The sequence below is a fragment of the Lissotriton helveticus genome, chromosome 5_1 (assembly GCF_964261635.1).
Source record: "Lissotriton helveticus chromosome 5_1, aLisHel1.1, whole genome shotgun sequence".
Lineage (NCBI taxonomy): Eukaryota > Metazoa > Chordata > Amphibia > Caudata > Salamandridae > Lissotriton > Lissotriton helveticus.
The window spans coordinates 1,722,891,446-1,722,918,026 of NC_136065.1; the positions used below are offsets into that span (position 1 = coordinate 1,722,891,446).

Consider the following 26,581-nt stretch of genomic DNA (forward strand, 5'->3'; position numbering starts at 1 on the left):
GAACAAGAACACCAGATATTTTGAGAAAAGTTTATGGGGCTAAGCCTCATGCCGTAGCCTTGTATGGTGCTGGAGTGTGGGGCCGTGGTAACGTAAAGGATATACAAACAATAGAGGATTGCTTTTGGAAATCAATGATGAACCTCCCTATTAGTTGTCCTAACTTCATATTACATCGAGAGTTAAATATCTCCTATATAACTGATTTGATAAAGGTAGCACCTATTCTCCTATGACATTCTGTATGGTGCAGAGATACTGTGTCCCTTATCCAACAAATAATAATGAATTGTTTATCCCTAGAACATGCTGAGAATATCCAGTGGTTAAAATATTTGAAAAATACTCTACATACCCTAGATTTAGGACGTTTTTTTGAATTACCAGGAAAATGTGTATCTGTCTCGAACAAAGTTTCTTTTGAAAACCCGTTTTTTAACCACTGCCGATGATGGAAGAATAAATGCACACCGTAATAAACCAACTATCAAGGAATACATTGAGGGCCCACTACAGGTTGAGGGAATATCTTCCTACTTGGACTTTGTAACAATTCCTCAGCACAGATTTATTCTGTTAAGATTTAGCCTTAATTCCACTCCCTGTATATTGGGCCATCCTACTGGTGTCTACTCTACCAATGATCTCCCTAGTTGCCCATGTGATGATTTCTCGCGTCAAACTGATTTGCGCATCTTCTTCTTTTGTAAATTGAATTGTAATCACCGGGAAAGGTTTTTAATTCTACTTTTACGTAAGCATCATTTTAGAAAAAATCGTCTGGCCTTATCCTTTTTACGAATGTTGCTTGACCTTCCAACCCGTTATAGTGTTGCCTCCTTTTTATGCCAGTCTTTGAGAACTAGGAAATTACATATTTGCTGATATGAAATGACTATTTTTTAGAGTTTTTATCTGTGGTGTACAGCTGAAACTTTATTATTTAATTTTGTATTAATCGAATAAATAATTTTTGATTTGATTTGAGTCACAAAGTCAGGGATGAGGTGGCTTCACTAAGGGAAGCCCTTCAATATTTACATTGACTCTGGTGTCATGCATAAGATGTGAAGGATAGGACCTCTGCTCAACTGTGCTGGGTTTGACACTCAGGATGTTTCCTTTGAACTTCCTTAAGGTAACACCAACACCTGGGATCCTCTTCTTGAGAACTCATCATGACCATTCCTCCTTTGACTTTTGTAAGGACCCAAACGTTTCCATTGTTTATCATGCTGGACCTAGGTCAGTTTCACGGACACTGGGGGGAGGAGGGGGCCAGGGTGTGTGTGTGGGGTGTTAGTTTATTATGTCCTATCCCAGTGAAGTTAATTGTAAGATGAAAACTCAGTACCCAGGATTACCCACTCAACCTTGCACTTTCAATGCTTTGTATCACATACTGCAGGGGTTTCATGGTTCATGGTTTGCTTATGTTGCACTTCTGATTGTGAGGGATCTTTTGAAACTTCTGCCATTTATGTGAGTTAAAGTTGACAGTCCCGCCTTTACAAATTGTTGCATTTTGTATCCTAAGCGTGTGCAAAGAATCTAGATTGAATAGTAAACCTGGCTAGCCCAATAATTTTGTTAATTGTTTATTTTTTTGATGATTTTCTATTGGAGTTAGGTTGTTACATGTAACTTTAATATTGTTAAGCTCTTTTATGCACATTAAATTGAAGTATATGTTTTAAAATTGGATGTATTTGTAATATTTGTGTTCTATGTTGTTTTTTAAAATTATAATCTATTTTCTTTAGCATTTTATACTGTTCTTTTTTTGTTTTAACAATTAATATGAATTAATAATATATTATTTCTTTGAGAAATATTTCTATTTCCATGGTATATGTATAACAAGATGCATTTTTATTAATTGGTTTAATTATATAAAATATCTAGATAATGAAAAATATATTTATTATTTAGAGTTAAGAAATGTTTATATGTTCCTTTTATGTTAAAAATGTTTTCATATTTCATTTTTTAAAGCAATTTAATTTTGAATGACAGTAACGCTAACTACATTCAAATATAAAGGCTTATTTCTGATACTAAGAGGCGGGATCACATCTCTCCCATCCTCAAAGATCTCCAATGGCTTCCCCTTGATGCCAGATCCATCTACAAGAATGCCTGCATTACTCATAAAGCCTTGAACCCTCAAACCCCACTGTATCTCTCCCAAAAACTTCACAAAGCCGGCTGCACCAGAGAATTGAGAAGCTCCAATGCCCTCATGCTGGTCCCTCCCTTGGTTAAAAAGAAATCAACTCAAGCATGTTCTTTCTCCTGTAACTCGCCCAACATTTTTAACTCTCTCCCCAAAGATCTACGTTGCAACCCCTCATACTTCAGCTTCAAAAAGATCTCAAATGGCACCTTCTCCTCAAATATTGGGGTCCTTAATCCTGTTTACCTCCCAGGTGTTTCCTTACCTGGCCCTTATGTCACCATGTTTCCTCTCGGCTTCTTACCTGACCTGCCACCCCTGCTTAGCTCCCCACATCTTCCTCTTTCCTCCTCCCTCCGGTTCTCTCGTACTCACCTCATTCCCCTTCATGTTCTCTTCTCTCCTTTCTCCCTCCCTAATCCCCACCTCACCCTTATTTCCCTCTCCCATCTACTCTGACCTTTTCCACTTACTCAGTCATCCAATACCCAGTCTGGTTCTTATTGTTACTACCTATATCTTTGATTTTTATCTATTGTCCTTTGCTTTTAGTTCTCATATCATTATATTATGTGATCTTATCCTTCTCCTGTAAAGCGCGCTGATACGCTCGGGTCTTGCCAGCGCTATATAAAACTGTTTAAATAAATAAATACATAAATAAATAAATAAATAAATATAATGTGAATATTTTAGTTCATAATATCTGTCAGTCCATATTTTAACACTTTACATTATATCTATGCACATTTTACCCCATCACCATCTTCCTTTCCTCTGTGACTGAGTCTTCATCCTCCAACCTCAAGAATTTAGCCAATACACTTCCACTGTCTGAGGTAGCTATACTCATCCTCTATAATGTGCAATGTTAAATGAGGGGAATTCAAATGGGATCCCACAGGCATCAATACTCAAACAACACAGGCTACTACTTCTATACAGGTGTGGTACATGAACTGCAAACATGCAGTCATCATGCACACACGAGGTCAGCACACATAACAGCAGAACTTTTCACCAGAGGGGTTACCTGACTGTTCTCACTAACACAGAGAAAAAGTTATGGTCACACTTTAAATGAACCAAGCATGGTATGCTGCCATCACCGCTATACGTAATGTAAAAAAGGTAGAGGCAGTAGTCCACTGCCTGGTAGGGAGGCATGCTTTGAGTGATCCAGCTGGGTCAGGGAACTAATTCTAGTACTAAAATGTCAGGGGCATATGTGAGCTTCTGCACCGATGCTAGGTGAGCATGAAAGGGCTAAAATAAGTTGGGATACCAGTTTCACAATCAGATAGGTACTTAGGGTAGGGGTTCCTGCCCATGTACCATCCCAAAACACACTCATATTCTATATCAAATAATACGAAATATCTCACCTTCTTTTGCACTGCCTCTTCCTAATGGTTGAGGAATAGGTGAAAATGACCCTGGTATCTGTTGGAATATTGTTGTTGGCTGTTGTGGAGTCTATAGAAAATAAGGAAATACGTATAAAGGTAATTTGTCAAAACATAAGCGTGTCACCAACAATTTGACAGGGATAGTGGGAAAATAAGGATTATATCTGCAAATGCCATACAGGCTCATTAAAACATATGGAGAGCAGGCAACCTCCTGCTGGTTCAATGGAGGCCCTTGAACTGGCCTCTTGCCCCAGCAGAGAACAACCTGCATTATTTAGTGATTCTCACCTTTCTGGAGGTGATATTTTTGCTGAAAGAGGAATATTTCTACGACAGTAAGCTAAATCTCATTTAAAAAATTGCACTGCAGATTCTCACATTGTAGTTATTTATGTAATTTCCTATAGCTTAAATTTCTCAAAAGAGCATAAAAAGGTTTTACAAATAAGCAAAAATAACGAAGGCTTGATTTAGAGTTTGACTGATGGGTACTCCATCACAAACTGGAGGGATATCCTGTCTGCCTTATTACAAGCATCATAGCACATAATACAATTGTAATAGGATGGACAGGATATCTGTCACATGTGCCAACTCTAAATCAGGCCCCATATAAGAAATGCTGATAAATAAAAACAATTTCAATCTTAGATAAAAGAGGAGTTAATGCGGTGCTCAGTCTCAAAGTGTCTAAGAATGAAATGATCTTAAAAGGATGTAGGTGAAGGAGTGGATCAGAAGGTAACAAAAACTACAGTAACAAAATGCCAGAAAATAATTGATTCATATATCACTCGTGTTTAAAAGTGGGAGGCTCAAGTAGGAGAGATTCAGCATTTCAGAAACACGTATCCAGCCCAGATTTTTAATTTGTCAGCCAAATAGGAATGGGTAGCCCTGATTTGTACTCTAGCTTCAAAGTGAAGCCATTGAAGTGAATTAAAGGCAGGTGCGATGTGGTCAAATATCTTACATCCAGAGAGAAACACTCAGATACATGTTAAGCTGCTCTACGGGGACTGCAGATAATCTATAGGCAGGTCAACCAGGAGTGTAATGTCATCATTCAGTCTAGAATTTACAAACGACTACAATACGGTCTATAAGTCTTGTTCCAAAATAAACTGTTCGCTACTCCAAGTATACTAAGTTGACCATAGCAGAGGTTTCACCTTTTAAGTTAAATCTATCTTTAAGGAGGAAAACAACAAACTTGACGTCATAAACAATAATCACTTTACAGTCGAAGGGTGCGAGGATTAAATCTATGACTGAAAAGGGAAGTTGTGCTTTAGGGGCAGTTCAAGAAAAACTTTATTGAGATGTTGATGTTTAATTGATGCTTGGCCATTCATCTTTGGGCATTATCCTGGATGTTGGAGAACAATAAAATGCAATTTGGAGATGAAATCTTGATATAGATCTCGGTGTAATCTTCTTATGGGTGATACAGTATCCTGAAATGCCAGAGAATACTACAAACAGATTTAATGAAATCACTCGAACTGATCAGGCTATCTGGCCACCTTCCTTGAAACTCCCAACAGAAGCCTTCCTGTTTGCATACATCACAGTCTCTCAGTACTGAGGCAAAAACATTGTATTTCTGTTTCTGAGATTGTCAGTGTTGGACCCTTAGAGTTTCTTTCACTTGAAGGGACATGTCTACACTTTGAGCGCAAACACTAAAGGGCTTTTTGGTGCTTCTTAATTTTAATTTCAAAAGCCTCAGGGCCACATACCATAATTTGAGGTCAGTGGGTTCAATATTTCAGTGAGTTGTGTGTATGTGCTGTAAAAATATTTGGTGTTGAGTGTAGTAGTTTTATCTTTCACCATTGAAATATAGGTATCCATGATGGGCTGTAAAAGTGCTGCCAGCACTTCATTGATGGCAACTCTACACGCTGCTGGGGCGGCTTCTCAATTTGGTCTGAGGGGGATGTGCCCTCCCCTAATTTTCCTGCTTTATGTGCCATCCAAAGTGTGTATTGTAATTTTTTTTTTAAACTTGCCTGTCGGCTGCCTCGATGCTCTTCTATGGCTCTCCTCCCAGCATGCACTGGGACACAGGCTCTCCACCCAGTCCTGGCGTTGCTCTCATGCTATACCTAGCAAGATAGAAGCGCCAGGATTTGTCTGAGCGGTGCGGTCTGGTGCTCAAACAGTGTCTTGGAGCCAGGATGATTCTTCAACTGTGTAACATAGCTACATTGGAGGAACTTAAGTGTGCATGTCTGTAAACAAACATACGCACTTACAACCACTCCTCCTTGCAATGCTTTGCCCTACCCCTCCCTACATTGCTGGCATAGTGTGGAAAAGTAAATTTTGCCATGTTCTGTGTCCCTACGTGTCCCCCATCCTATGCTGTATGTGCATGATTAATATGCATATGTATTCCCCATGATCGATTAAAGACGCAATTACAGTTGTGTCCATCTCTAGTATGCCAGTTTCCAGTTCTCGTGAAAGCTACGAGTATTAGGCCTATGTAAAAGCTACATTGCCACGTTTCTCAGTGTGCACGTTATTTCATTGAAAGTCCCCGTTTCTAGGCCTCAAAAGGGCCCGGACTCAGATTCAGCTCCTGTCTCCTGAACCCTCGCTGAGGAGCGATACAGCCCCCACCTGTATCCCTGACCCTTCACTTACTTCCTGCCTCACAGTGCCCGGCTCGGCCTGGCTCTGCCTGCCAGTCTGCCAAGAGTATGTTGTGATCCTAGTTATCAGTCCAGCCCTCCTTCTCTGCATTCCTAAGCTACTGAATCGCATCAATAGTTTCCGTCATGGTCTAGCCTTTACGTCTCCATGTAAGAGAAATACTGTATTAATGGTCATTCAATATTCCTCAACACGCACTACATGTAGAATAATGCATGCACCAGTCTTAGAGTCTGTTAGCCTTTACCCTGATAACTTTTGGATTCTATCAACATGTTCTCTAAACACCAGATACTAGATAGTGTTTAGGTACATGTCGCTCTGACTCTCCAGACTTCAGTCTCTTCTTCTAGCGCAGAAGTCATAGCCCCCAGCTTCTCCCTAGTAACACGTCATTGTCAGTTTGCGCGCACCACTAGGTTAGAGGTCCCGGCTCCTTAGGTAGCCCCCTCCATGTTTCCGCCCCATTTATGACATATTCTGTTACGTTTACATGACATGTCTATGTATACGCCCTGTTCACGCCTCTTGTTACACCTACTTTCTGCCTTATCTTTCGCGACTGCTACAGGCCCTGCCCACTGCTACGCCTATTGTATTGAACATCATGTATTTTGTTTAAGTATATATATGCTTGTACACTGTTATTAAAAACGCCACTTCTTCCCCCTTACCCCGTTGTGCAGCGCTGCCATCCTATTCCTGTGCAGGTTGTCCCGTTCCTGTCCTTTATGCTGTATTAAACCTGCAAACTCCAACTACCTCGAATCTTGACTCTTATTTATTGAGCTATCTGTTATTATATATCTAGTCAAAAATAGAGGTATTATTTATTTATTTACCACATAATGGCGCCCGAATAGGGACTTGCCCTTTCCCCACGCGCCGGTGAAGCCACGCAAGCCCCCTGATCCTCTGCAGCCGTGACGGAACCATACCGTGTACGTGCATATATTTCTGCTTCAAGTATCCCTCAGGCCCACGGAGGAGACGGAGGTTGCGGTCCAGCATCCAGACGAGGCGGTGGAGGAACGCGGCGAGTCCCGACCAGAGCCCAAGCCGAGAGTCGAAGGTCCGAGGTATCCGGAGGCCCACCCGTAACAGAAGTCCGAAGTTCGTCCGTCCGGCGTCGTAGCTGTCCAGTCCAGTCCGAGGCCTTCCGTTCTTGCTGCCCGGTGAGTACCGTTGCTGGGGTAGTATCTAGACAGGGTCAATTGCATTGTCTCTGGTCCGTGGGTTTGGGGTACACAGATCCAACACGAAGTGTCCACTTAGGTGGATGCGGGTCCTGACGTGTCTCTTTATGAGACCGGTAAGTTTCGTACTGTTTTAGCAGTGCATCTAGTTTCTGTTCTAGTCTGTTCTGTTCTCGAGAAATTCATGTATTCTGTTTTCAGTATTCCAGGTAGTATTCTGTCAAAATTGTTATTTTAAATGTCATTCATGTATTTCAATGTCGTGGTATGAAAGTGGTGTATCTTCAGTAATTATCGTGTTCATTGTGTATTGTATTGTGTCTAGACTACAGTTCAGTCATGCCGCTGTTCTCAAAATTACGTCAGTTAAAAACTAGAAAAGGTCTGTTAGAAGAAGCAGTTCCTGTCCCGCCTAGGGACAGTCCAGGTCATTTTATGTATCAAAAGCATGGCATAAGTGCCATATTATATCTAGATTTATGGGTGGAGTACACCAAACAGTTAGAAGAAAAGTACAGATGGCCCGTATCGGGTACATGGGATGCCGAGTGCATCATGCGAGTAGAAGAAGTATTATGGAAAAAGAAAGCCAGACAGTCACAGAAAGATGCCATCGAGTTATGGCGCAAAGAATCTCATAAAAGAACCGAAAAAGAAATCAGAAAGTCAGAATTAAGTAGAGAATCCTTAGAAAGAGCCCAAGAAAGGGAATTAATCGAAATAGGTGAACGAGTTAAAACTGAACAGTCAGACAGACAGAGGAATGCCCTCATTAAGGGTATGTATCCTCTTCTTGCCGAGGGCTTGCCAAAAGCAACCCCGGAGGCATCCAGTAATTTTCCGCCACCCTTAGTTCCGACCAAGCTACGTCACAAACCGACCGCAGCTGATATTTTTCTCTCGTCCTATTTGGACGACACAGTCCCAGAATATGCAAATCCTGTTCCACCAGCTCCTGTAAATAATGTAATTCATGGTCCTCCAGCCACCGGGGCACCTGTTGCAGTACCTGTTACGGTACCCCCGGTCCAGCCCGTAGTACAAATTCCCGCCACATCGGTCACTCTGCCAGCACGAAGAGTATCAGTCGACGATTCCAGTATAGGGGCCGCGGGAGGAGGTCCTCCTGGTACCCCGCCGCCAAATAGACGTTTAGGAGCAGTCGAGTTACATGAACGTGCGTTACAGCGTACGCCCAAATATCAGTCCATTGCAGAAATCAGACGAGTTCTTACTGAATGCTGTTATGATCCAGTCCCAGGCGAGGATAGTATGGTTCTATATTCCGTACGTATAAGACAGGTGTCCGAGTATTTGGTCACCCTACCGAATATGAAAGAAGATCTAGAAAGAATGTATCGTTTCATTCGTACAGGACAAGATCCAGAAAGTATTGCTGAAGTCATGTCTCTCAGGAAATCCGAGATCCAGTTTATGCTATTAAAGTTTCTGATCAATTGTTTAATACGGGAACAAGATTCCCCGACTAAAGATCCGATCGAAATGAAAGTTCTGACAAGGTGGAGTGATAATATAGCCGAGGGTAAGCACAAGACACTCAATAGTATAGAGAGTATGTACAAGAAAATTCGTAAAGAAATAATAAGGTTACACGAACAACGCAAAGAAGCTCTAGGAAGCGAGAAAGAAAATGACTCTTCTACTGAAGAGGTAGAGGACGAGAATACCGCCAGAATAGCATATGTAGGTAAATCTAGATTTCCAGACCGACAGTCACGCCTAGAACACAAGAAAGTCTTTCATTTTCCAGCACCGGAACAAGGCTCTCTAGAACAAGTATTTCAAGCTACCGATCAAATTCTGAAATCACGAATCGGTTATAGTGAGTTAAGTACTATGCATGAACAAGAACTAGCCCGATCAGCAGTCCGATGGATTACTGATTCTACCACTTTTCCAGACGAAATAGTGGCACAAATGTTTCTGAAACTGCCCCCAGCCGAGCAGCGACTGGTGGGTATGTATATGATCCAACACCTCATTACACTGTATGAGGGTCAACATTCTGATCCCGGTCCGTTACATGATATCCTGAACGAGTTACTCCAGTATAGATGGAAAGGTTTAGGTACCGATTTAATTAGTGTCATTCTAGAACAGCGCCACAAATATAGAACGTTTTTGAACCCGCATTTTGTTCATGTCTCACCTCCAGAAAGTAAACCGTTTTACATAGATAGACAGCATCCGTTACGAGAAGTACACCCAGTTAGGACACCAGATGGTGAAATGCAACGAGTATTTGTTTACACCCCAGTGACCAAGATGGAACTCTTAGAGATGAAGAAATTAATTCCCTGTCACGACAAAGATCCAGCAGGGTTCCACCGAGAATTAAAAGACATGCTCCGTATGGGAGAATACACGTATCCAGATATTATTAAAATGCTAAAAGTCCTGTTGCCTGCGGGCATATATGAAAAACTCAAGGAAAAGGACTGGGAGGTGGGAGAGAAAAAGATTGATTGGACAGCTCTAGAAGCTGAAGATAAGATACGAGTACCAGGTACCGGTCTTGGAGAGAAATGTAAAGAATTACCTGAACTGTTAATACAAGTTTTGCCTAGATTATTAGCCACTAAAAAGGAAGACTGGGATGCAATCTCAGCCTGTAAACAGAAACAAGACGAAGACACTAGTGATTTTTATTCCAGATTTGAGAAATGTTTTATAATAAACAGTGGTTTGAAGACGAGTAGCGAGTCATACCCTCTTTTTTTTGTTACTAAATTAGTCGAGAATTCAAGTCCACAAGTTAAGAATAGAGTTTTGAAAGTCGAAAGTACATGGCAAGCTAGTACTCCGTCCCAGATGTTACAGATGCTCCAGTATCACCAGAATAGAATCAGAGAAGAGCAAGAACACGAGAGAAGACGTATGAAAGACACAAAAATGAAAGTACTAGTTGCACAATCTGTTCCTCAAGACAGTCAGAAGAGGGGTCCGAATCAAGCCAGTCATCCTGCAGCTCCCGTTAAAGGGACATGCAATTATTGTAAACAGCCAGGTCATTTTATAAACGAGTGTGCAGTTCTGAAACACAATATAGCCACTGGTAAAACTAAAGAAAGACCACGTCCGCCTAGACAAGAACAAGTTTCACAGACTTCTCAGCCACAGAATGCACAACAGACAGTTACAGTACCGCAGCCTATCGCTGCAACACAGCATGTTACACAGCAGATGTACCAGTATGCACAGACAGAGTATCCAGAGTATCAAGCGTATTCATGAAACAGCCTAGAGAGGGAGGTAGGCTTGCCTCTCATCGAGATTCCTGTAGATCAAGAAGGTCCCTATGTCCATAGTCAAGTATTAGGGAAAGACAGAAAGTTTTTGATTGATACAGGGGCAAGTAGGACTACTATAAGTCACGACGAGGTTCCAGGGGCTCCGCTCTCAGGCTCTAGAAATGTTTCCCTTGGATTTTCAGGAAAGCCTATTGTAAATGAGATATCAAAGCCAGTTACTCTAGAAGTAGGTCCCTTGTCCCGAACTACTGATCTATTGCTTACGAAGTCATGTCCAGAAAATTTGTTAGGTATTAAGACACTGAAAGAATTAGGTGCAGTTATTTGCTGTTCCCCGGAAGGAATACGTTTGTTTTTACGTGACTTCAAGGGTCACTATGTATTACGAGATTTTGATCCGAGATTGTCTAATGTCCCGCAGCATCTATGGGCGCAAGGTCCAACTGATGTTGGTTTCATGCAAATCACACCTCATCGTGTGACTCTCAAGCAAGGTATAGTCTTGCCACGAATCAGACAGTACAGATTGCCACCTGAGGCTGTAGCAGCCTTATCCAAAATTATTGACGAGCTTATGGCTCAAGGAGTAGTTGTAGAAACTGCCTCCAATGTATGTAATTCTCCTATCATTCCAGTCATGAAACGTACTGATCCAAATGCACCCCCAGTATATCGATTAGTGATTGATCTTCGAGAACTCAATAAATGTATTATCCCCCAGTATCCAGTTGTTCCAGATATCTCATCTCTATTGACAGCCATTGATTCTGAGGCAATATTTTTTACAGTAATCGACCTCAGCCAGTACCTTTTCGGTTTTTGTTTAAATGGAAGGAGCTATAAATTCACACGAGCTCCTCAAGGTTTCACAGAAAGTCCTAGCATTTACAGTCAAGCACTTAAGAGACAACTAGACAACATTCACATGCCAACTGACACTGCCCTGCTCCAGTATGTCGATGATCTACTGATCACAGCCCGTTCTGAACGTGCTTGCGAGCGAGCGTCACTTACAGTTCTGTATTTCCTAGCCGAGATGGGGCACAAGGTGTCCCCTTCGAAGCTTCAATTCTGTGTCCAGCAAGTGATCTACTTAGGCCACTTACTGTCCAAGTGGGGTAGGCAGTTGACACCCGATCGTATCCAGTTAATAGCGAGTCTTCCTCAGCCCAAGACACAGAAGGAGGTACGAGCTTTTATCGGCCTTACTTCTTATTGCAGACAATGGATTCCTCAGTATGCATTTCTAGCCAAGCCACTGATACAGTTAACGACACAGGAGGCAGCCGTATCGACTGTCCTCCCTTGGACATCTGAACATACACTTAGTTTCAATGAGTTAAAGAAAGCTTTATGCCAAGCTCCCGTTCTAGCTACACCGAACTACAGTAAGCCTTTCACACTTTTTGTCACAGAACGTGATGGTACAGCATTATCTGTTCTCACACAAGATCAAGCCGGACAATACAAGCCCTGTGCTTATTTTTCAAGCACACTAGATCCAGTAGCCCAGGCTCTGCCTGCGTGCCTCAAGTCAGTTGCAGCCACAGCACTAGCTATCAGACAAAGTGATTCCATAGTATTAGGACATTCCTTGACAGTACAAGTTCCACACTCCGTGGAAGTTCTTTTAAACCAAACACAGACTCAGCATTTGACAATTGCACGTTTGACAGGTTATGAACTGACACTGTTCCAGCCACACATAGAAATCAGACGCTGCAACGTTCTAAATCCTGCTACACTGTTACCGTCAGTTACTTTAAATCCTGCCACACATGACTGTGTGGAAGTAGTTAACACTATGACTAAGCCAAGACAAGACCTGACAGATATTCCATTACCAGATCCCGACCTGACACTTTATGTGGATGGTTCATGTATGAGAACGAGTACAGGAGAACTAGTAGCCGCGTATGCAGTGACTACTGACACTGAAGTTATTGAAACACACCGTATTGACACCCTGTCCGCTCAAGCAGCAGAGCTAGTTGCTCTGACACAAGCCTGCATACACGCCAAGAACCTGAAAGTTAACATTTACACAGATTCACGCTACGCATTCGGAGTTGTACACGACTTCGGAGTGCTCTGGCAGGAGAGAGGTTTCATGACTTCTCATGGAACCAAGATTCAGCATGGTTTCCTTATTCAAGCTCTGTTAGATGCAATACATTTACCGACATCTATCGCTATCATGAAGTGCAAAGCACATACTAAAGTTACTGACATTATTTCCCAAGGTAATGATCTAGCAGATCGAACAGCCAAGCTTACAGCACAGACACCAGACATACCAGTTAACAAGACACCGACATCCACTCCAGATCAGACTACGTGTATGACAGTTAAGGACCCTACTCAAGATGTCATAGATATCCAGTTACATGCTACTCCCGAAGAAATCAAGAAATGGTCCGAACAAGGAGGGGTCCAGACAGATCAGGGATGGTTGACGAAGGGAAAAGCCACATGGTTTCTCCCCGACTCAATGGTTCAAGTCATTATCAATACCGCACATAGTCCAGCACACTTAGGAGAAAAAGCCATGTTAGACAGTATCCAGAACATTTGGTTTAACAAGCATTTACGAGCTGCAGCCAAGCAGAAAGTCCGTACCTGTATGATATGTTGCCAGTTCAATCCAGGTAAAAGTGTCCCGGTGGAACAAGGTGGATTCCAGCCCCCTGACCACCCTTTTGAAGACCTCCAGATGGATTATATTCAGATGGAGCGATGTCGAGGTTTCAAGTATGTCCTTGTAGTTGTATGCGCTTTGTCCAGGTGGACAGAAGCATATCCAGTCCCAGATTACACAGCCGCGACCACTGCCAAGCAGTTGGTTCGTGAATATTTCCCCCGCTATGGACTCCCTAGGGTCGTGTATTCTGATAACGGCCAGCCCTTCTCATCTGAACTAATGAAGCACGTTTCCCTTTTGTTAGGGTACCAGTGGAAGTTCCATTGTGTACGCCATCCAGAAGCAGCCGGTCTCGTAGAGAGACATAATCAAACCTTGAAAATACGTATTGCCAAAACCTGTCAAGAAAAAGGTGTAGACTGGTTAGTTGCCTTGCCAGTCGCCCTATTCTATATGCGCATGGTCGCACATTCCAGATCAGGTCTGTCCCCTTATGAGGTCGTATTCGGCCGCCCCCCGAACGTGTGGGGTACACCTAGACCCCGAAGTATTACAGATGTTTCCAGTAATATGCTGACAGATTACCTAGCTTCCTTGATGTCTGCCCTACACTCTTGTCGTTCACAGGTTGCCGCTGCATTTCCCGACAATACTGAAGTCAAGCCACACGAGATCCTTCCCGGCACCCTGGTCCTAATCCGAAATTTTGATCGTTCAAGTCCGCTGGAGCCTCACTGGAAGGAACCGAAGTTAGTCCTTCTGACCACCCGCACAGCCGTGAAGTTGGAAGGCAGAAAAGGCTGGGTGCATCTGTCGCATGTTAAGAAATTTCACGGACTAAGACCTAAACAGCTCAACGACTTTTCTATAGACACTTCCAAGCCTGAACATTTGCCTATTATCAAGGACTGTCCCGCAATTGACTTTGCCTCAAATCCTCCCCTGTTAGAGAAAACTCCGCAGCAGGAGTATAAACAGAAGCTTCGGTCTAGTAAAATAAGTCAGCCAGTTTAATTGTCTAAGTCCCCCTGGGTGAAACGGTTAGACAGGTATCTGACATGTATGAAATAGACCCCCATAGTGAGAGAGTTAGTCAAAACTCAATCCGATGTATCATTTTTCTAAGTTTTATATTGTTTTTAAGCTTGATGGTTACCTGCACGAGTTATGCATTTCATTTATGTTTTCCAATTTCTCATGTAAATAAGTTTTCTAATGCTACAGTAGAGCACACGTTTAGTGATCTGCCTCCTCATGAACTATCCTATCGTCTTGCTATGCGCAACAATACATTTATCCGTATGTTACATTATTCACACCAGACCAGCAATGCCACTAATTGTTGGGTGTGTGGTCGACTCCCCCCTTTCCAGACACCGAAGGGAGTTCTGCCACTCTTTCCTTATCCGTTTTCACATAATGGTTCATGTGGAGCCTGGTCCATGTTAACGTCATCTTCAAATGATATGTCCCTTCTGAACAGTACATGTTTTTCAGACAAGCAAGGTCTTCCCCACAGAACAGGATTAGATCTAGAAAATGAAGTTTATAATTTGGGTAATTATTCTTCGAATTTTATGGTCCTGAATGTCCAGTCTGATCCTACTCCAGACTTACCTGCTATTTCAGTACTACCAGTCAAAGGCGAATTATGTGTCAGAAATAATGGTTCCGTACATGTAGGACACAGTGATTGTACTACTATTGTCAAGTATAGTGACAGTGGGGAATCTATTTTCAAAGCTTCACGTCATTCTTATTTTGTTTGTGGTCAGACCGCATATGTTCGTCTGCCCCTCGATTGGGAGGGAACCTGTTACATTGCCTTCCTACTGCCACCAGTTTTTCTAGCCCCATCTGATTATCATAGAAACACACATCTAGTACATATTAGACATAGAAGGGAGATCGAGTCCCCAATTGTCGATCAAACTGAAACTGCTCTAGAACAGTATACAGATTTCAATAAAGGTTTCTTTTTCTTTATAGGACCTATCCAGAATAGTAAGTTAATACGTAGATTGACTAGAACCCTTGAAGCAGTAGTGAATGAGACTGCCTCTGCTCTAGGTAACTTAACCGAAGAGCAATCTGCTATGAGATTTGTCGTGCTCCAGAATCGTCTCGTTCTTGACGTCATACTGGCCGATAGAGGAGGAGCATGTAGAGTCATCGGATCTAGTTGCTGCATTTTCATTCCTAATAACGCGCCGTCTGTTTATTCAGCTATAACCAGACTTCATAAAATTGCCCATCAGTTACACCAGAATCCAGGCACCTGGACATGGTCCGGTTGGTTTTGGAGTATAGTTTCTGCCTGGGGATGGAAAGTGTTGTCCTTTCTAGGTATTACAGTAGCGATCATATTCAGTTGCTGCCTCTGTATACAATGCGGCCCTGCGATTTGCGGCATTTGTGCTACCTCTTGTATTCCTAGTCCCAAGTCCCGTCCTAAATCCCGTTCCAAGAAAATTCGAGACGAGCAAATGATACTGTATGAAATGATAGATGGTATCATGAATATTGATGTTTCCTGATGGAAACGTAGTGACAAGGAGGGAATGTGGAAAAGTAAATTTTGCCATGTTCTGTGTCCCTACGTGTCCCCCATCCTATGCTGTATGTGCATGATTAATATGCATATGTATTCCCCATGATCGATTAAAGACGCAATTACAGTTGTGTCCATCTCTAGTATGCCAGTTTCCAATTCTCGTGAAAGCTACGAGTATTAGGCCTATGTAAAAGCTACATTGCCACGTTTCTCAGTGTGCACGTTATTTCATTGAAAGTCCCCGTTTCTAGGCCTCAAAAGGGCCCGGACTCAGATTCAGCTCCTGTCTCCTGAACCCTCGCTGAGGAGCGATACAGCCCCCACCTGTATCCCTGACCCTTCACTTACTTCCTGCCTCACAGTGCCCGGCTCGGCCTGGCTCTGCCTGCCAGTCTGCCAAGAGTATGTTGTGATCCTAGTTATCAGTCCAGCCCTCCTTCTCTGCATTCCTAAGCTACTGAATCGCATCAATAGTTTCCGTCATGGTCTAGCCTTTACGTCTCCATGTAAGAGAAATACTGTATTAATGGTCATCCAATATTCCTCAACACGCACTACATGTAGAATAATGCATGCACCAGTCTTAGAGTCTGTTAGCCTTTACCCTGATAACTTTTGGATTCTATCAACATGTTCTCTAAACACCAGATACTAGATAGTGTTTAGGTACATGTCGCTCTGACTCTCCAGACTTCAGTCTCTTCTTCTAGCGCAGAAGTCATAGCCCCCAGCTTCTCCCTAGTAACACGTCATTGTCAGTTTGCGCGCACCACTAGGTTAGAGGTCCCGGCTCCTTAGGTAGCCCCCTCCATGTTTCCGCCCCATTTATGACATATTCTGTTACGTTTACATGACATGTCTATGTATACGCCCTGTTCACGCCTCTTGTTACACCTACTTTCTGCCTTATCTTTCGCGACTGCTACAGGCCCTGCCCACTGCTACGCCTATTGTATTGAACATCATGTATTTTGTTTAAGTATATATATGCTTGTACACTGTTATTAAAAACGCCACTTCTTCCCCCTTACCCCGTTGTGCAGCGCTGCCATCCTATTCCTGTGCAGGTTGTCCCGTTCCTGTCCTTTATGCTGTATTAAACCTGCAAACTCCAACTACCTCGAATCTTGACTCTTATTTATTGAGCTATCTGTTATTATATATCTAGTCAAAAATAGAGGTATTATTTATTTATTTACCACAATAGGCTCAGTCAGTCAGCAGTTATTTTATTATTCACTTGACCGCTGGCTGACTGACCAGTGGGGCGACGCTCCTCTGCTATTAAGGAGGAACCGCTCATACTATGTTGCATTTGCTCATTGTGCGTTAAGACAAATTGTGTACTATTTCCCCAGAGGCATTAGCTCTTTATATGGGGCAAAAGCTTGCACACTTCTGTGCGAACCCAACTGTGGGTATGTTTGAGAAGATTGCATAGGAGCTGTTTGGATTGCAGCCTGTTATGATGGAAGCATGGACCTATGCTTGCAGTACTGCATTGCGTATGTGATTATTAGGGTACATTGCACAGCTGTTTGAACACAACCTTTCTTTTTGCTAGACTAGTTAAGAGTACTCTGCTTTTGCCTTTGTGAAAAGTTTTGTATTAGTGAGTGGAGCTTGCAATAGAATGTAAGGGAAGCTTGCAATGATGCTGCTTGTGTGGACTTTGTTCTGTTTTTTAAGTGAAGCTTTAACTGTTTCTGCCTTTGCCGAAACAGTGGGTATGTGAAGGATACTGGATTTGTTGCTGCATGTGCTGTACCTGTGTGTTAAGTAAAGCTTGCATCACTGCTGTCCGAAAATGAGCAATTTGTATAGCTTTTTATCTTATTCCATCCATTGCTTTCATTTGTTTTGGTGGGTGTGGGAAGATACCACAAGCACTCCTGGGAATAAAATAGGTTGTACTGGAATAATATACGGAGGTCATTTCAAATTGCTTATACAACCTAGATCTGTTAGGTCAATACATTTACAAAAGTGCCACACACTGCCCTGCAGGTCCAAGTGTTTCCCACTAAAAAATGTCACAGAGTTGCAGAAACCCTATGGGCCAGACACTGCACTCTCTGCACTGCATTGCTTACTGCATTTGTGTGAAAAATATGGTATGTGATTTATGCTCCACCGGTTTAAAAAATGACTAGCCACCACAGACGCTGACCCTTCTGAAGGGCAGTGCAGTTTATTAAAGATCCTTCCCTCATGACAGCATGCTATCTATTTTAATGAGAGCAACAATGTCTCTCTGAGATCTGAATGCCTAATACTCCCTAGGCATAGCACTAGCAAATATCTAATGTCAAAGTCCCACAGATTTCTGAAGCAATGTAAAATGCTGAAATCAGAGCTAAGTGGCAGATGTGTGTTTTTCTCCTCCCTATGTAGTTTCGGACAGCAATTGGGTATTTCTCAACATTTTTTAAAGAAGAACCTCAAGTTTTAAACATGTGTTCACTTTAGCCCTTTCTAGTGGTTTCATTTTTGTGCCTTTACTTATATTCTTTAATTGCACTAAAGATCTCTGAAATTGATGGAGTTGATAATTTGAATAAGGAATAGACAGAAACCTTCTTTAGTCACAAGCCATGGTAGCCCAGAATGAAGGAGAGAGACCTCTTTTGGTGATAAGTTGCGCTATACAAAAGCATTTGACATTTGACATTTGACTCAAGTAGCATGCCATTGCCCTAACTACAGAAGTGAATTGTTTTTGAAAGCCAAGACAGGAGTTCATCCAGCTCAGCCAGCGTTGTTAGCCAAATTGTCCATTGTATTGTACATATTTTTTGCTTGGTAAACTCTTATTTCCCCTGTTCCGTGAAATTTTTTGAAGCCCTCGCACCACCTGCTCCTTCCTGCCATTTTGCCGCTCTCACAAACCAGCGCACTGCCCCGTTCCAAGATCCAATTAATGGAGGCCACAGCACGGCGGTGCAGCGAATGCTCACAGCGGGTGCACCACCAGCCCGTCTGCACTCATTTGTGCCTGGACTGGGCCCAATGCCAGGAACCTGTCTCTCTCACCTCATGCAGCTGCACCACAACAGTCCTCAGAGCCCTGTACACCGTACTCACCGACAAAAAAACAGCTGCCGCACATCCCTACGCACCACCAGAGGTCCATTCGTCTGCCGGCACTGGCATTTTACCTGCTACACGGAGGCTACCAAAAACGCTAAAAAACTGGCTTGCACGACTGCTTTTACCACGCCAACTGAGACCACCACGACACAACACAACTCAAGTGCATTCTACACAACACACTATCACTCAGCAAACACACCACGGAGATCTGGGACATGATCTCATCCCTCACTCTGGATGTCATCTTCCTCACAGAGAGCTTTCTGAACCCCACCCTGCTCCAGACATCGCTATTGCCATCCCCAATAGTTACAAGATAACCCACCAAGACTGAACTAACAAACATGGAGGTGGGATTGCCATCATCTACAAAAAACACCATTGGCTGCACAACCTCCTCCAATGACACAACCACGATAATAGCGCATATCAACTTCCAACTTCACACAAATGCAAAAAGCAAACATCAGAGGCACCTCGCATACAGAGCACCAGGACCACGGACTGTGCTTCTGCAATGCCATTCTTGACTGCATCACCCCGGTCGCCCTTCAAGCAATACAGCTTTCCAGGTGATCTTAACTTCCACCTCAACAACCCCAATGACACAAACACAGCCAACCTCCTGAAAAGCATGAGCAACATGGGCCAACCGACCCCACCCACACGGCATGGCACACGCTCAACCCCATTTTCACTTCCAGCTACAGAAACATCAGAAGACCAATGCACTCAATACCCATCTCTCAAACACAACATCCAACCCCGAACAGGCTGCAAAAAACTGCTTGTGGTGAATCACAGAATGTGCCAACACAATCACCCCCAGCCAAGCCAGCCAAACTCAACGGACTGGCCAGAAGAGCTATCGGGTTCACAGAGGAGCTGAAGGTGACCAAACACAACTGCTGGCAACTAGAAAGGTAGTTGCGCACCAGGAAAGAGCCGGGCAACAACACCATCTTCAAGAGAGCACTCAACCAGTAACACAACCTTCTCTAAGAAACAAAAAGGAATGCCCAACCAAACCACATTAAAGCCAGCATAAACCACAGCAAGGAGCTCTTCGCCATTGTGAAGGAATTTTCAAACCTCGCAGCCACCGAGAATGGCATCACCCCCTCCCAAGAACTGTGTGTCACCCTGAAGGACTTCTTCAACTCCAAATATTTCAGCCATCAATGAAAACTTCAAACTCCAACCCCCTGGCGCCTACAACATCAGGCTGCTCACTACTATGAACACAGACCCAAAACATCTGCTCTCCTCTCACAACAAAACCACAATCTCCATCATGAACTCCATACACTCAGGAGCACCCTTGGACCCCTGTCCCCACCACATCTTCGACCTCAGGAGCAAGATGATTGGCGCAAGCTCAGGAAAGTCCGGGATGCCCCCTCCTGGAGGACTGGAAACACACAGAAGTAAGACCTTTGCTGAAGAAACCACCCTCTGACCCAACAGAACCGAAGAACTACCGACCCGTCTTCCTGCTCCTCTTTCCAGCAAAGGTTCTCGAAAAGACAATCAACCAGCAAGTCACCTAACACCTGGAACAAAACATCCTCCTGGACCACTCTCAATTCGGTTTCTGAACCAAGACAGCCGTACCCAAGGATAACATCAGGCAAAACAGCAGGCCTCATCCCACTGGCACTGTCAGCTGCCTTCAACACCATCATCAATCACATCCTGATCAGCAGACTCCAGCACATCCAAATCCAGGGAGACACCCTCAAGTGTATCACCGCATACCTCACTGGAAGGACCCAGAGGGTCCGTCTCCCAAAGTTCACTTCAGAACACAAGAAAATCATCAGCAGTGTCCCCCAAGGATTGTCCCTCAGCTCCACCCTCTTCAACACATACATGAACACCCTGGCTGACACTCTCAGATCGCACAGACTCAACATCATCTCCTACGTCAACACCACACAGCTCATTCTCTCATTATCAGATGACCCCTCCACCATCAGAGCCAACTTCCACAGATGTATGATCAAAGTCACAGAATGGATTAAGGACAACTGTCTCAAGATCAACATGGACTAGACAGTGGTTATCATATTTGGCAACAACACCTCGCCATGGAACAAAGTAGGGTGCCCTACTGAACTCAGCCCACTCCCCACCCTGACAGACAACACCTTGGAAATATCCTGAACAGTACGCTGTCTATGAACAGTCAGATAAACACAGTGTCTTCCGCCTGCTTTTACAACCTTCACATGCTCCTCAAGATCTTCAGCTTAGCACCAGAAGAACCATCACCCAGGCGGGGGGGCGGAACTAGCTCGCGACCAAGATGGCCGCTTGAGCTGAGTGTTTCCCCGCTTCACGCTACAAACCGTAATTTATCCTGTGGGCTGGGTGCTTGAAACCGGCCCTGTGCCCATCGGAGGTCTGCGCAGCCACTGCGGAAGGAGACGCCGAGGGAACGAGCGTCCTACCTGCTCCCTGCCCACTTCCCGAGCTCCGACGACTGCGGGCTCCGGGGCCGGCGGTGACGAGAGGCCGGAATCTGCTTGGAGAGCCCTCGGACCCTCCCCCGGCTGCCAGTTGGAGGTGCGCCAGATCTGCGGGGGGAGGGTGCGACCCCCCCCTCGTCGGAAGCCGCTGGGTGTCCCCCCCCGGTCTGGTGTGGATTGTGACAGGCAGAGGGACGGGAGCGATGGAAACGAGAGGCCCTACCCCCACTAGGAGAAGCAGAGCAGTCTACCCCTGAGGCGCAGCCCGGGAATTCTATTATCCTATTGGCAGCAGCGCTTGGAGGGCGCCGGGACGACCACTGCTGTTGCGGCTTGGCTACGGACCTGGCCGCGTTTGGCCTGCGCGAGGTGGCCCACCGTCCTCCCGCAATGGCCGGCAATCATCCGGGAAGCACTATGCCACAGTGATGCACTGAGAGGTGATCTGGCCAGGGGAGGGGTGCCCTTACGGCCAGCCCTCTGTGCACACTGACTCTGGGGCAGCGGTGGGATCTGAGGCCTTGAGAAGGTACTGGTAGAGGATTAGCCGCCATTTTGGAGTCCCGGGGTATTGCTGCCCTACAGAGATGCCTGCGGAGAGCGGACCCTGATGCACTGGGGTGTGCAGGAGTTGTGTTTCCCCCCCTTTGGCGCGTTGTGTACCTACTGAGCTTGTCTGCCCTAACCTGTGCTATCTGCACTTTGGAGAACCTGTGAAGAGGGGAGTCGATCGGCTGCCACTACGCTTGGAACTTCGGGTGGGTGGCCTGAGACGCGAGATCGGGGTCCCAAAATACAACCGCAGATGTGCCCAAAACCGGTGACCCACCCGGGACTGGAGGTGCTGGGTTGAAGGGCCTTCCTGGCGGTACTTTGGCCGGATCCCTGCGGAGGATACCATACGGTGTGCTACACCTGCGGAATAGCCACCTCGAATACCGGAGATGGAGCTTTGAGGGGAGGAGGGTGCCCCGCAGCAGGGGTGCAGAGAAACCCCTGACAGGCACGGCCTTTGGTGGCTCTCTACCCAGTACCCGGTGATCTCACGTTGAGGCGCCTGTATACCCTGACGTTTCCTGGTCCGTACGGTCCACCCCTGGGAGGGAGACAACCTGTGTGCTGCAATGGGGCGAGTAGAGAGAACTCAAACAAAATTATCGTTTGACCCGAAGAAGTCTAATGTCAATGAGAGTGCCCTGGAGGAGGGGGTTGGTAACCTGGATCTAACCAGAGGGGATCATCAGCAAGACATTTGAGGCCTGCTAATAGCTATGGAAAAAACCTACAGGGCGGGATTACCTCCCTGGGTACCAAGATGGATGCGCTCACTTATTGAGTGGACCGCATGGCCGAGAGGCTGGAGAAATACGCCGAGCGCCTCGATATGTCTGAGCGGAGACTGACGGAGGTGGAGGAGGTTCACACTACTCTTGACATAGAGCACAAACAGTAGGGGAGGGTCCTCCAGGTCATTCAGGAAAATACGGAGGAGGTGGAGGCCCATTCTCGCCGCTGTAACCTTCACATTACCGGACTGCCAGAAACCACTCACACAGGGACTATGGAGCTGGTCATCGGAAAATTGTTGAAGACACTGTTAGAGGAGACTGACTTCTCCGCAATGTTTGTGGTTGAGAGGGCTCATCGCTCTTTGGGTCCGAGACCGAAACCGGGTGCTCCTCCCCGACCTATAATTGCGCAAATATTAAACTACAGGGATCAGGACACTGCCCTCAGACTTGCCAGAGAGAAACAGCCATTACAATTCGAGGGGTCTATGATCCCAGATTACATGGCCAAGGTACAGGAGCGAGGCAACAGTTTGTTCCAATGAAACAGCAACTCCGAGAAATGGGGGCTGACTACGCTATGCTGTATCCTGCGAAGCTGCGGGTCAATCGTCAGGGGCGTTCCTTGATTTTCACAGACCCTAAAACTTTACAGAAAGCCCTTAAGGAATGGCAGAAAGAGCAGCGGCCCTCTCCTGAGAAGGCTCTTCTGGATGATGCGGCTGGAGCAGCGTTTGATGAACAGGACTAACCACGAAATAAGAACACTACTGGCTGAGTATTTTGCATGTATGCTGGGTGATCAGGAGGAATGTGTTAATGATACTTGTTAACGAGATGGTCCCTACGGTCCCTATGGGGCCTATCCCCTTTAGATACCTCTAAGTGTTTGGACCCACTTTTTGGGTGGGTGGTCGGAGAGGGGGGTCGGAATAGAATGTTGAGAAGCACATACCAGATATGTTGGTTCTACTATTGCTTTGATTTGCATCCTTTATGGAGAGGTGGGCAGGGGCCTTAGGCCGTTCCCATTTGAGCCTTAGAGCTGCGGGATTGATGCGGGCAGGGAGAGGGGGGTTTGCTATATTCGGATACCTTACTGGTGGGTTGCGCTATGGACACAGATTGAGGAATGTTCTGGCGCTACTGCGCGGCTCACATTACCCAGTCCTAGTAGGTGGGGGTTCGTCGTTGTAGAACACAAAAGCATTTTGGTATTAGTGAGCTAGATCCACCCCAGCGTGAATACCACATTTGGAATGTTTTTTGGTTGCTGTGGGATGCGGGGAGTGGTGGGTGGCCATGGTCTGGGTGGGAGGGTTGAAATCAGCAGCCAAGTTGGGGTTGGGCAGGCGTGGGAGGGAATTGGGGGAGATGGGGGGGTCCTTTGGCAGATTGGGTTTTGAATGTTGGTGGTTGTTACATAATGTTGCGAGACACGGTACGCTCAGACCACATGACTCCCAACTGATCTAATATGCCACTCCTCATCACAACTGCCATTTCTATGACTGATTCTGACGGCACCCCTGACTCCTTAGTTTTGCTCACCTGGAACGTACGGGGTCTCAATGACCATCGTAAGATCCGCAAAATCCTTAGTTATCTATACCGACACAGGGTGGATGTCGCTCTGTTACAAGAGATGCACCTACATCCAGACAGCCCCATGTTGCGCTCAAAGGGTCTGGTGGGCAACATTCATGCTGCGGACTTTACCTCACACGCTAGAGGAGTTCTGACTTGGGTGAATACGAGGTCACTAGTGACCATGACGCCCTTAGCGACAGACGGGGAAGGCAGGTATACACTCTCCAGATGTCACGGGAAGGGGTTAGACCTAATTATACTAAATATTTATGGTCCTAATTATGATAATCCAGATTTTTACAGTCATCTTGCAGGGATTGTACAGCCATATGCTCAAGACAGTCTACTATGGGACGGAGACTTCAATTTCACCAGACAACCCATTATTGACAGGTCGGACAGCCCGGACAGACGACCCTCGGCCTCAGCCAGGGCGGTTGAGTCCACACTCTTGAGATATGATTTGGAGGATATCTGGCGACACGAACATCCACACCACGGGGCTTCACGTTCTACTCCGCGCAATACAATATAAATGGTTTGTTTCCCGGCACCTTCTGCGGCAGCTCCGCGCCTGCGCAATTTTGTCACGTACCTACTCCGACCATTCCCCATTGTTGATCCCTCTAGCTTCCCGCAAAATGAGACTTCCCCCATTCTCCTGGTGCTTGCCGCCATATTCGCTTCTCAACAGTGAATTTAAGGAAGAATTTGTCCAGTGCATAGAAACGTTCTTTGATGCTAATGTGGGATCAGTTGACTCCTTCCAAACTGTCTGGGAGGCCTTTAAGCATATATCAGGGGGGTGACTATTTCTATGCACTTGAGTGTGCTCAAGTTGATATGTGTTTGACTGACGGCACTGGAACAAAATCTAAAAGAACTAGAATCCGCCCGTGGAATGGATCAGAATCTTGACAATGAGTTAACTCAGACGCTACGTGACTACCACAAGGAGGCGGACTCAGAATTAAAGCATCTCAGGAAATATGCCACTGTCAGAACATACGGTGAGGGGGAGAGACTCGGTAGGGTCCTTGCTCAAATTATCAAACAACGTAGGGAAAGAACGGCTATCCCAACTATGTATTCGGAATCAAGTGGTGGAGAAATTCAGGGAATACTACGCGGATCTCTATTCCTCGCTGGGTTCGGCCTCAGAGGAGCGTATAGTAGACTATCTGTCTCATATAGAGTTGCCATGGCTGACTAATTCACATTGTGAGTTTCTAATGCGCCCGATCGAGCAAGATGAAATTATTCTTGCTCTCTCAGAGATGAAGGCGGGGAGTGCCCCTAGCAGTGATGCCTTAGGGTTGCCTTCTATAAAGCATTCCAGGACCTTTTACTGCCGCACCTCCTCACAATCTTCGAAGATATATGTACCACTGGAACAATGCTGCAGACTATGCGGGAAGTAATTCTGGTAGCTATGCTCATGCCGGGGAAGCCTGCATATGACTGTGCGTCTTACAGACCTTTATCCCTTATGAACGTTGATGCGAAGATCTTTGCGAAGATACTAGCTAATCGCCTGAGCCCTTTGGTTACCACCCTAGTGGCCCCAGAACAGGCAGGCTTTGTGCCTACTCGTACCCTTACCTATAACTTAAGAACGGTATTTGCAGCCATGCGCATACGCGCCCGGAAGTCTCTGCCATCGTGGTCTTTTTAGATATGGAAAAGGCCTTCGCCTCTGTCAAGTGGCCTTTTTTGAGGCATATCCTGAGTCGCATGGGTGTCAGGTCGGTTTTCCTCCAATTATTGGCAACGTTATATCACAAGCCTACAGTCCGCATTCGGATTCGCTCCCTGGTTACCGATCTTATATGTATACACAGGGCCACACGACAAGGATGTCTCCTATCCCCAATCCTTTATGCACTAACGGCGGAGCCATTGGCTTGTGCCCTGCAGGAATATCATGGTCACAGGGGCATCAGATTTCCTAATAACCGACTTATCGTGTCCACGTATGCTGACAACACCCTTCTATATGTTAGAGACCCAGAAGCCAACCTCCCACCTGTACTGCGCGAGGTAGTCCTGTTCGGTGCACCTTCAGGCGTCAAGTTTAATTGGGATAAGTCTATCATGTTCCCCCTGACGCCGGCCACGGTACGCTTTGAGCCAGAGTATCCGTTACAATGGACCACGGATCCAGTACGGTATTTGGGCATCCGTCTTCATACTGATTCAGAAATAGTACTGAGAGAAAATTAT

The 26,581-nt window shown here is 45.2% G+C and overlaps 1 protein-coding gene across 1 annotated transcript in view; it reads right to left on the reverse strand.

The window, feature by feature from the left end:
* PRR29 (proline rich 29) overlaps nt 1-26,581 on the reverse strand; it is a 950,736-nt gene that overhangs the window by 676,698 nt on the left and 247,457 nt on the right. The window contains exon 2 of the mRNA XM_078644991.1: nt 3,562-3,652. Coding sequence (XP_078501117.1) covers nt 3,562-3,652 — 91 coding nt within the window. The remainder of the gene's footprint in view (nt 1-3,561; nt 3,653-26,581) is intronic.